This window comes from Cucumis sativus, chromosome 4 (assembly GCF_000004075.3).
Source record: "Cucumis sativus cultivar 9930 chromosome 4, Cucumber_9930_V3, whole genome shotgun sequence".
Taxonomy (NCBI): domain Eukaryota; kingdom Viridiplantae; phylum Streptophyta; class Magnoliopsida; order Cucurbitales; family Cucurbitaceae; genus Cucumis; species Cucumis sativus.
Window position 1 is genome coordinate 10,052,224 of NC_026658.2, and position 10,028 is coordinate 10,062,251.

At 33.2% G+C, this 10,028-nt stretch overlaps 2 protein-coding genes across 3 annotated transcripts; both read right to left on the reverse strand.

Moving 5' to 3' along the window:
- Positions 1-113: 113 nt before the first annotated feature.
- LOC101217679 (protein trichome birefringence-like 13) lies at positions 114-4,626 on the reverse strand. 2 transcript variants are annotated; one of them, XM_004147470.3, is made up of 6 exons: positions 4,157-4,625; positions 3,458-3,635; positions 2,402-2,542; positions 1,733-1,853; positions 1,069-1,203; positions 120-593 (listed from the first exon to the last, which is right to left on the reverse strand). In XM_004147470.3, the coding sequence occupies exons 1-6, from the start codon at positions 4,575-4,577 to the stop codon at positions 336-338; spliced, it is 1,254 nt and encodes a 417-aa protein (XP_004147518.1). In that variant the 5' UTR covers positions 4,578-4,625; the 3' UTR covers positions 120-335. The 2 variants fall into 2 exon arrangements, with proteins under 2 accessions (XP_031740604.1, XP_004147518.1); XM_031884744.1 differs by lacking the exon at positions 1,069-1,203 and having other exon boundaries at positions 114-593; positions 4,157-4,626.
- A 1,219-nt stretch (positions 4,627-5,845) lies between these two features.
- On the reverse strand, positions 5,846-9,312 carry LOC101204311 (probable pectin methylesterase CGR3). Its single transcript, XM_011656052.2, has 6 exons — positions 8,725-9,312; positions 8,510-8,549; positions 8,115-8,156; positions 7,086-7,466; positions 6,894-6,946; positions 5,846-6,211 (listed from the first exon to the last, which is right to left on the reverse strand). Exons 1-6 carry the CDS (start codon positions 8,881-8,883, stop codon positions 6,062-6,064), a joined length of 825 nt encoding a protein of 274 aa, XP_011654354.1. The 5' UTR covers positions 8,884-9,312; the 3' UTR covers positions 5,846-6,061.
- Between the last annotated feature and the right edge of the window lie 716 nt (positions 9,313-10,028).

Here is a 10,028-nt window from a genome sequence, read left to right on the forward strand (position 1 = left end):
GATCAAATGATTATCAACCATATCCAAAATAGAGAACTTGTGAACCTAAAACTTTATAATGTGTTTTCAAATATCTCAAGCGTTTAATCACCAATCACCCTTGACCTAAATCATCAACATGATTATCATATGGAACTTTTATCCAAATCCAAATTTAAACTAATTCAATATTTTTCTCATTGTAAGTAACTTTTCGAAATCATCCTTAAAATTTTAAAACCTGATAATCAAGTAGAGAATTGATTTGCAAAAAGGGGAGAGCGATCATCTTCCTCAATCCTACAAAGTTCCAATAGATATGGTCCAAGAGCACTTTTAACATATCAAAAATCGTATTAACGTCTAATGTTGTATAAATGCTGTATGAACAAGTCGTTCCATGTATCGGTGAGTCCCGGCAAGCACCAGTGCATACAATCGTCGTGCTTCTTTCCACCAGCTGAGGCAGGATGTGCATCTGCCCTCAACTCACTCATGGGAGTTATGTTCAAAATATGGAAACTAGTTCCACTGAGAGCCTTGAAAAGGTGCTCATTTACAAGTCGAACCTCGACATTGGTTCTGTTATTTGTCAGCGAGAACAGATCTTCGGCCTGGAAAGGAAAACTAAACTTTCAGGCAATTCATTTCCTTAAGAAAAAGTAAGGGAAGAGGCCAAAATAATAAATTTAAGGCTAAATTATAAAAAAAAACCATTAAATTTGCCCATTCATATCAAATGCAACGTCAATATTTTCATCTCATAAAAATTTCAAAACTACGCTTAAAGTATAAGGTTTATACAATTTTGAATGTATAGTGGGACTTGGAAGAGTGTGATCGTAACCTACACAGTGTTGGCAATCCAAATTTTGTTCTCAGTCACCACCACATTATTTCAAGTCTCAATTTTCTTTTGACATTCTATAGGATTTCCATCCAAATGGTAGTTTTGAAACAGTCGTGAAAGGTCTAATGTCTAGGTATTTTTTAAAGTATGAGCAAGTTCAGGACTACTTATTTTATAACTTCTAAATTTAGTATAAGATTGTTTTAGAATATGGAAGAAAACAAATATGAATCGGCCACCTGTTGTGGAGAAAGAGGATGTTTCCGCTGGCAAGAACCACCTTGGTACCAGTCACCTCCTTCAAAATGCCTGGGTGATTGCGTACGGAAGAATTTGATTGCACCTTGTGGCATTCTTTTCTCCACATATGATATCTATGATGAATAACAGATCATTCACAAAATGGTAAAACACAGTTCTTTTCTCTTGTTTTGCACAATGTTAGTTCCTCGACAATCAACTCCTAACTGAGCAAGCCAACGGCTTATGCACAGCTCAGCGAACCAATAGCACAACTACATATCTAGTAATAAAATATTCTGGTGTTTTGAAGTTTTTAGCATATTTGATATTAGATCAAAGATACGACCATGAAGACTTAAAGGTAAACAATGCAGCTCATTGCCTCTCCATCTATTGATCCAGAAAATCGAGTTGTTATGAATTTGAGGTGAAAATTTTATCTAAACTACAAAATTACGACTTGAAAACAACTGATAGTGATCTAGAATTTATAAGAGGAAATGTTTACACCTAATTGAACAGGACGGGGTCTTCTACAAAGTTTCTAGTTAAGAAAATTGTCTAAAAGCAAGTTGACAATTTAGCTCACACAATCAAGACCCAAAACTAGTTGACAGATCTGAATTGAAATGCAAAAGAAGAAACAAAAAAACTATATACCATATGTTTCAAAACCATATCCAAGCCAACATCAGGAGGTACCGGAGGAATGACAGGCAGACTCTTTTCGAAAAAAAGCATTGGTGATTTTACAGGGTCAAATTTTGAAGGCGCCCACCACCTATATGAAGCAAACAAAAAAGTTTGAATTATCTATCTACAAGATAAATGAAAACTCAAGAGCCCATGAACTTGAAAAGGAATATCTATATAAAAAAATGAAGATTAAGAATTATATAATTACAAAAATAAAAATATAAATAAAGTGAATGTAGTTTTGTACTAATATAAGTTTTTTTTTTTTTTTTTGGATGAGAAAGAACTAATATTCTGGCAACAGCATTTCATTACAGTCCAATCGTCTTAATTCTCTCAACTGCAACGGTTGAAATTTCCTACTGGCTACTACCCAGATTAATCATAACGGGTCATGGAAACAAATTCCATAATAAGAAGCCCTTGATTACAAGAATTTAGTCCTGCCATGATGTGGTTTTCATACACTATCATACTTCTTCATTATGCAAAGTTCTGCGAAATTGGTATTATGCATACATTTCCACCACCAACCCCCTCCCCCAACAAAAAAAAACTGAAATTGTAAAATAAATAATCCATTGTTGTCATAGCGTGATAGTTGAAATGAATTGGAAAAACAAATACAAGTACCAATGTCCTGTGTTAAAAACTAAAACATCGTGGAAATTTGGGGCCTCCATCCATGAACTATCTGGAATGTCAACATCAACTCTGTATCCTTCTTTATATCCCAGAGATTCTAATGGCCCACCATCAGCATTAGCTGACCACCTGACTCAAACAGAAGCAGGAACAGAAGACGTTAATTATCAACCGCCAAAAAACTTCTAAAAGACAAGTACAGTGAAAATGTGAGAAGTGAGAACCTAGCAAATTAACCAATCAATGGCCTCTATACAACACAGATGTACTTGAAAATCAGATAAAAATGAAAAATGAAAACAGTTTGAGAAACGTCTAAAAGCTTTTACAGTGAGAGTAGTATGGGGCTCAGACACATGGTCTAAATGAGTTATTATACAATAAATCTTTGGAACAGAGTTGAGCATAAGCTCTTCAAACACATGGTTGCAACTTCCTGAAACATAATTTTTTTTGTTAAGAATCAAAGTTTCATTAAAGAATAAAAAGTATAAAAGAAAGAAGGAAAGTCATTAACCTACTTCAAAACAAACTCAACTAAGACCTTCTCCCAACATTTTTGGGCCAAAGAGCCGATGAAAAAAAAAAGATAGTCCTGACTTTCCTTGTTTTCTTTGCTTCATTAAATTGAACCTACAAATCCACTCTCTGAAAAAAGTGAAGATTCAGTGTTAGCCTAACGGGAAAAACAGTTACTTCCACATTAGCCAGTTACTTCCACATTAGCAACTCCTATACATAACAACATTTTGTTCGTGAACAATTCTAAGGCCAGCTTTTCATCTCTCCAGTTTTTCTTTGTTGATAAGCAATGAGATGCCCAATCCACAAGTGATAGAAAAAGGAGAGTCAATTTGGCATAAATCATACAGTGACAAGCTCTGTCTTATGCATAGTATGAAAGGACCTAACAATTTGCTAAGGGCAGAGAGTATCATAATTCCAAACAGATGAAAGATGTTGAGGAAACATAAAAGCTTGATGGTTACAACATAAGAATTGATGGGAAACAATAGATCAAAGTTTGATGGTTACATTACTTACCATCCATATCGTGCCAGAATATTAGTTCTATGATATGCAATTGTAAGATTGTACTTTAGAAATGAAAATCCACGATCTGCACCGGCTGGACGCCACTTTTTCACTTCACCAGGCACACGTTTCAGAGAACAAAAAAGTGAAACAAACATGTTCCTGTTTAAGGAGTCGCCAACAAACCCTGCACTGCAAAACATTCATAAAGTCCATATCTAGCACAATAACAATCATAGACTGATAAAATGAAACAGCACTCAATATGTCAAGATTATAGATAAAATATCAAATGTACCATAATCTATTAACATAAATAAGAATAGAAGGTCCTGCACTTGAATTTCGACCTAATTGTCAAGCTCGCCAATGGAAGTATAAAAAATACGTATAAGAGTTTAAATAAGTCATGACCCGCTAGCTTCACCTGATGTAATTTACTTTCCTCACTCGCCCCATAGACCAATTACATGTTAACTTGAACTGAAATTATGAAAAGAAATGTTTGTGGCTTTTACTGAACGAAAAGATAATTTGGCGATTTCATCTAGGCAACGCTCAGGAACTTCATTACGCTTAACAATTAAAGTGCAAACTGCTTTCTATACTACAACCCAAGAACTTCAACTGCATAACAATTAAGCACAAGCACACGGCAATACCCGAAAAGATGTTGCAGCATGGATAAAAGGGTGATCAAGAGAGTACCGATGTTAGTATTTCTGAACTTCTCAAGAAAGGAAACGGGATCAAAATGCGGAAGATCACACTGCTCTGGCTTCCAGTGCCAATTAGTTATTTCGAGGGCATTGGATTTGTTCGCCGCAAAGCAGTTCCAGCCTTTGAAGATCTCTTTGCAGGTGTGGTCGTACCTGGAGGTTCTCAAGTTAGGATCATGGAACCAACTTCCATCAGAATAATCACACGAGTCACCCCCAGCCGCCTTGGATCTATCGGATTTAACGCCATTGATGAATTGGAAGGTCTGATGCGGTCGTGGAATTACGGAGGTTTTGTAAAATACCGAGAGAGCAAGAAAAATGGAAACGAAGCAGATAAGAGAGAGTAAGGGGAAAAGAGGAATTTGCTTCGCTTGGTAATGACGATGGTGGCTCTCCTTTACCGCCATGGCCGGAGCCGGAGCTTCCAGCTCCACACGCTGGCATTTTTTATATACTTCTAATTGCTTATATTATTTAATAATAATAATAACACTTTTTTTTAATTGAAAATATATGATATGACAATTACAATTATATCCTCCAACTTTCAATCATTCAGCTTCTAAGTTTTTAAATTTTGATATTCAAATTATTAATTATAGAAATTAGACACACAGATAATGAAAATGGAATCTCAAAATTATATAATCACTTATGTTAAGTTTGATAATCAAATTTTAAAATTTTGATAAACTTGGTAATTTAACTTTTAACTTAAAAAATTTTAAAGTATAATGGTGAGTAGTTTTTGCAATCATCCTCTTTTTAAATTACTTCATTCTATCAAGAATTATAAAGACCTTTTATATTTCTCTTGCTAATTAGTTGCCTCAAGGTTTTTCTCATCACATGATGCCTAACGCCTAAGTTATTTTATTGTTAGTTTTCTCACCACTTAGAGAATGATATATCAGTTACAATGAACGAAAGCAAAGATCATAAAAAAAACAAACAACAATGATCACCTAAAAACGAAGAACAAAAGTTGGTTTGGTTATTGAACAAGACAAAAATTAGTCGACAACAATCACCGAAATAAAGTCATCGATGGTTGACCAGCATTTACTATCCAAAAACGATAGATTAAAGTTTCTAATAAATGAATTACTTTCACCTTCTTTCACTACATATACATACATGAATATCCAAGACTCCGTCTTTCTTTCTCTCATCTAAATTTCATTTGGTCTATTTCTCACATCTCATTTCACTCGATCCAAGCTCTGCCTCTCTCACTTGAAAACGAAGGAGAAGAAGTTTGAGAGTTTTATTTATATTTTTTATTTAAAATTCGTCTCATACATCCCCAACAAGAAGTTGAAGAAGATCAAATTGTTTGAGAATTTTTGTTAAACATTCTTCCCACGTCCAAAGAAGAGATTTTCTTTTTCATTTTTTAATTTACATATAACAGACCAACCCCGTTCGACTCTAGTTGGGTCGGGTATTAAAAAAATGTCACATTACTTCCTTATCTTATAACATCAAACTATTTTATTGTATATGATCATGAATGTAGCATTTGGTGATCTACGTAAATTTTCGTGTCGATTGCACTCTTTTGCTTATTACTATTTATCAATTTTAGAACTTCCTTCCCATGAAATTAATAAAAAAACAAAATTGAGTTCAAATCTTGCGGTAAGAGGGAAAAAGAATGACAAGAACAGAGACCTAGAAACCATGGAGCAAATCCATGCCAACTTTTTCAAAGGGTAACTTTTCATCAAACAAAATGGCTAAATTATTCTTCAGCCTAAAACTAAAATGAACTTGCGATAATTTTCCTATTCTAAAATGAATGAGCTACTCTAATAAATTACCCTGAAGAATGGTTTCTACTTGCTAAAGAAATAAAACCAAAAAATATTTCTAAAATTTGATAATGGCATCATCCTGACTTGAGAAAAAAGACTTGGCATGCTGGTTTATATGAAATTTCCCTTAAAATTTTTTTAAACCTCTTTCTAGCAGCTTCATTCTCTTCCAAATTCTTTTGACTTAAATACCTTTTCCACCACGAAGGACTTCGGAGTTTGGCCTGCAAAATCCACAAACAAAATCAAAAGCCAAATGGGTCATTGCTAATCAGTAGGTTAAATTCCAATGCATGTAAATTAGTAATTTTTTATTAGAATTGCCTAACTTGAGGATAGTTTGAATGATTGATTATCAAATATTAGGCATAAGCTTAAAAGTTACTCTAGAAAAGGCAAACATTGCCTCCCAAAAAGCAGTATATAATTCTACATTCTCTATTTAGTTTCTTTGTCATCCCATCTTGTTTCAGAATATGCAACAATATAAGTGAACAAACTGTGATATTCAGTGATAGAACACCGCCGGATTGTTTCCTGACTATCTATGATCTATGAGAGTATTATTGGGAGATACATCGGAAATATTAGGAGGATATTGGTAAGGTATATATTGGTCATTAGCTAGCGGTCTTGGTTGTAAATAGAGAAAGTTAGAGTTCATGAGGGGAGGTCGTAATTTGAAATTATCTACTTTTAGTAGATTGTTGGAGAGATATAGCCCTCTTCAAGGGCTATTGTTATATTGTAATTTCTTTTGATAGTGCAATCCAGTTTTATCTTTGTGTTTGGTGTTATATACTTGTACTTGAGAACCTAATAGAATATAAGAGGAACAAATAAATGTACTCATTTATAAATTACGGATGTATTCCAAACACACTCATCAAGTTCCATAATTCTAACCTCATGGTCAAATTTGTATCTGGTAAATTCTGAAACTGGATAATCCGGATGACCTGCATAACATTGAAAGAAAGGAAAAATGATAAGGATAGTATAGTTTGAGATTAAAAGAAAAGGAAATTATGTTATAATGAACTCTCACTTCCAAGTGTTTTGGATATCTATAAAACGAAACTAAAATAAGGGGTTTACCAGCAAATATGATAACACCCTCTCTAGACACCCTCATCAACTCAAAAATTGTGCTGTTAAGGTATCGTGAAGAGAAGTATTCCAAAGTATCTGAAATTATAACATGAGAAAATGAATTTTTCTCATAAGGCAGATCAAACTTAACATCGGCAACACGGATGATGCCTTTATGGATGAGATCCCAGCAATGGAAGTAACTAGAATCAAAGTCATATGGTTCCACACCCCAAGCTTCATAATCATCTTCGTCGACTATGAGTAATTTGGAAATCATCGAACAAGTATCAGGGCCAACATATAACACTTTGGTCATGGTATCATCATATACTTCCCTTAGAAGTGGTATTGTTGTTTGAACTTCCGAAGTGCAAAAGGTATGACCTGCCATCGTGCACTAGCATTATTAAATCAATATTTTTGTATGTGTTAGTATAGGCCTACAGATCCAAAAATATATTCAATTTTTTCATTCAAAAAATTTCGTTCATACACATTCTTACACTTGTGAGGCTCTCTAGCTACTTCTATACTTATAGTTCTTCCTAAATCAGTAAATAATTTTTATCAATGGGAATGATCGTATCAGCTACAAGAAATAAAGATTTTCATGGTGATTCTCAAGTTCCAGATTCCTTTCTCTACAAAAGTTCAAACAAATAACAGGACACAAAAAAAGCAATCGTGTCAGCTATAAGAAATAATAAATCTTGTCTCTAATCTAATCCTCTACATTTTCCCTTGAGCTCTTCTTTCGTTTCTCTTGTTTTCTTTTAATTCCTTGGCTCCTGCTACAGATTGTTAATTGATCACCTAGTAGTAGAGGAATTTGTTCAAATCTCGGGAGTTCCAGACGTATTGCAAAGTTTAATATCACTAATTCCATGCTTAAAATAGATATTTAAGTTATAGACGTGGTCAAAATCCAATTTGACAATTTTAACCAAGATTGATTATCGAGTTATATTATCAGTACAGCAATGCTGCAATATCATTGTCAACTTCAGATACTTCGAAAAATTAGGCAGATACCTTCGACTTCATTCTCTTCCTCCATAGTGCTTCCCTCCTCACCTAAGAAGAAAATCGTATATCGAGATTAAGAACATCAAATACTGAATAATCGTTAAGGCTAGCAACTTTGTTCCTTGTTATTTTATCAACATTTGCCCCATTCAAGACCTCCCTCGGCCAACATACTTGAAATAATTGTACATATTTGAATATCCATTTGATGAACAAGTTTATGCAAGTAACATTAAAAACAAAATAAAATGGATGCTTTGAAAGTTCATAAACCAAAATAAACAATTTAGAAGTTTGGGAACCAAAATGGGATTTATAACCCTGTTGCTTCGTCGTGTGGGCATCCAACCAACTAAATTAACTTAGCTACTGCCTCGTCAAGTTTGGTAACAAATACGAACCTGATGCATGATAAAAATATCCTAGAAAAAGGGTTGTGACCTGAAAATTACAGGAAACATGTAAATAAGATTTTAATCCTAAATTATAAATCTTTCGGAACTAAACAAATAAAAAATCATTTCCCATTTAACAAATAAAAATATTTTGACTACATGAACTAAGTACGGTAACTAAAAAGGGAAGGGAAGAGGTGTATAATCATAGAAAGAAGTACCATTACTATCAGAAGACCTATGAATAATAAAAGTGATGACAGTGACCTACAACGAACTGAACTTATGTATCGACTGGCTCGACGAGCAACACAGGGACGCACTGGATTTTGCCTCACCGAAATCCCATTTAATACCGTAGAAACTTCAATACAGCCCATGAATGAGATGGAGCGCTGTATGAAACGGTTTCCAGTATCAAAATAAATCAGTTTTCTATACAAGGATCGTCACTTTAAAATTAATCACAACAACATTCTTCCTCCGATTTGCACCAATGATTCCTCCATCTTCTTAATTACCCAATCTAATGTATTTCAATTAGCTTGAGTCGTTAAGCTTCATGACAAGACGAAAACAGTACAATGAATACAATATTTCACCAAGTTGAATCCGAGAAAGCCTAATCACGTTCTACTACAATTTTGTAGTGTCACAGTCACACTAAATCCTGAGCAATTATGCACAGTCGCTATGACTAACCTAAAGTTAGATCATCTTCCAAGAGAAAAGTTGTAGAATTCTGGAGGTAAATTCAGATTATAGAATACAAAAATTAAAATGTTTGAAGGAGTTGGAATGAAGTTTAAGGTCTTGAAAGAACGAAGTTGGGTAGAGAGAGACCCCTTCGCTTGCGCCTTAAATAAAGGACCCAATATATATATACATATTTATAATCTAAATCCAATCTATCTAATCTAAATCTAAACTAAATAAAAGAGCTTTTCCCTTTTTGTCTCTTTTAGTATTTTGTAATTTTTATATCTAAATTATTAAATAAAATGGTTTTTCATTTTTTGTTCAACAATTAAAATAAATTATATTTTTTTACCATCACACACAGTATATAAACATAAAAAATAAAAAATAAAAAGATTTTATTATTCATTTTTTTCGCGGAGATTTTGTTTTAAAAAATAACAAACCCCACGTCAATCTAATTTTTTTCTATAAATACTAGTAAATTTCTATTTTACAATTTAGAAAATGTAAATTTAGAATTCTATTTTTCTCTATTTTGCCTATGCTTCTTCTAAAGTTAAACTCTTTTTTTTTCTTTATGAATTTTGTTTCTGGCATTATGATATATTTCCCATGTTCTTTATGTTTTTCCTTGCAATTTCTTCTTTTTCTTAAAAGTAAAATAAATTTTGGTATGTGATCTTGAGTTTCAAGTAATTTAGTGGTTTTGTTTTAAGTTATTTTATTTTATTTTAATATTACTGTTTATAAATGCACACTAATAAGTATAGTTTAACGATGACACTTCTTTCTTTTCTGTTTTGTTTTAAAAAAATTCTAAACT

Coding starts and splice junctions, on each gene's coding strand:
- LOC101204311 (XM_011656052.2), bottom strand. CDS start 8,883: ATGGGCTGTATTGAAGTTTCTACGGTATTAAATGGGATTTCGGTGAGG. Junction 8,157..8,509: donor ATATTTTTATCATGCATCAG/GTTCGTATTTGT, acceptor TTTTCTTCTTAG/GTGAGGAGGGAAGCACTATG. Junction 7,467..8,114: donor GGAAGAGAATGAAGTCGAAG/GTATCTGCCTAA, acceptor GCACGATGGCAG/GTCATACCTTTTGCACTTCG.
- LOC101217679 (XM_004147470.3), bottom strand. CDS start 4,577: ATGGCGGTAAAGGAGAGCCACCATCGTCATTACCAAGCGAAGCAAATT. Junction 1,204..1,732: donor ATATGGTTTTGAAACATATG/GTATATAGTTTT, acceptor TATTCATCATAG/ATATCATATGTGGAGAAAAG. Junction 594..1,068: donor ATCCTCTTTCTCCACAACAG/GTGGCCGATTCA, acceptor TTTCCTTTCCAG/GCCGAAGATCTGTTCTCGCT.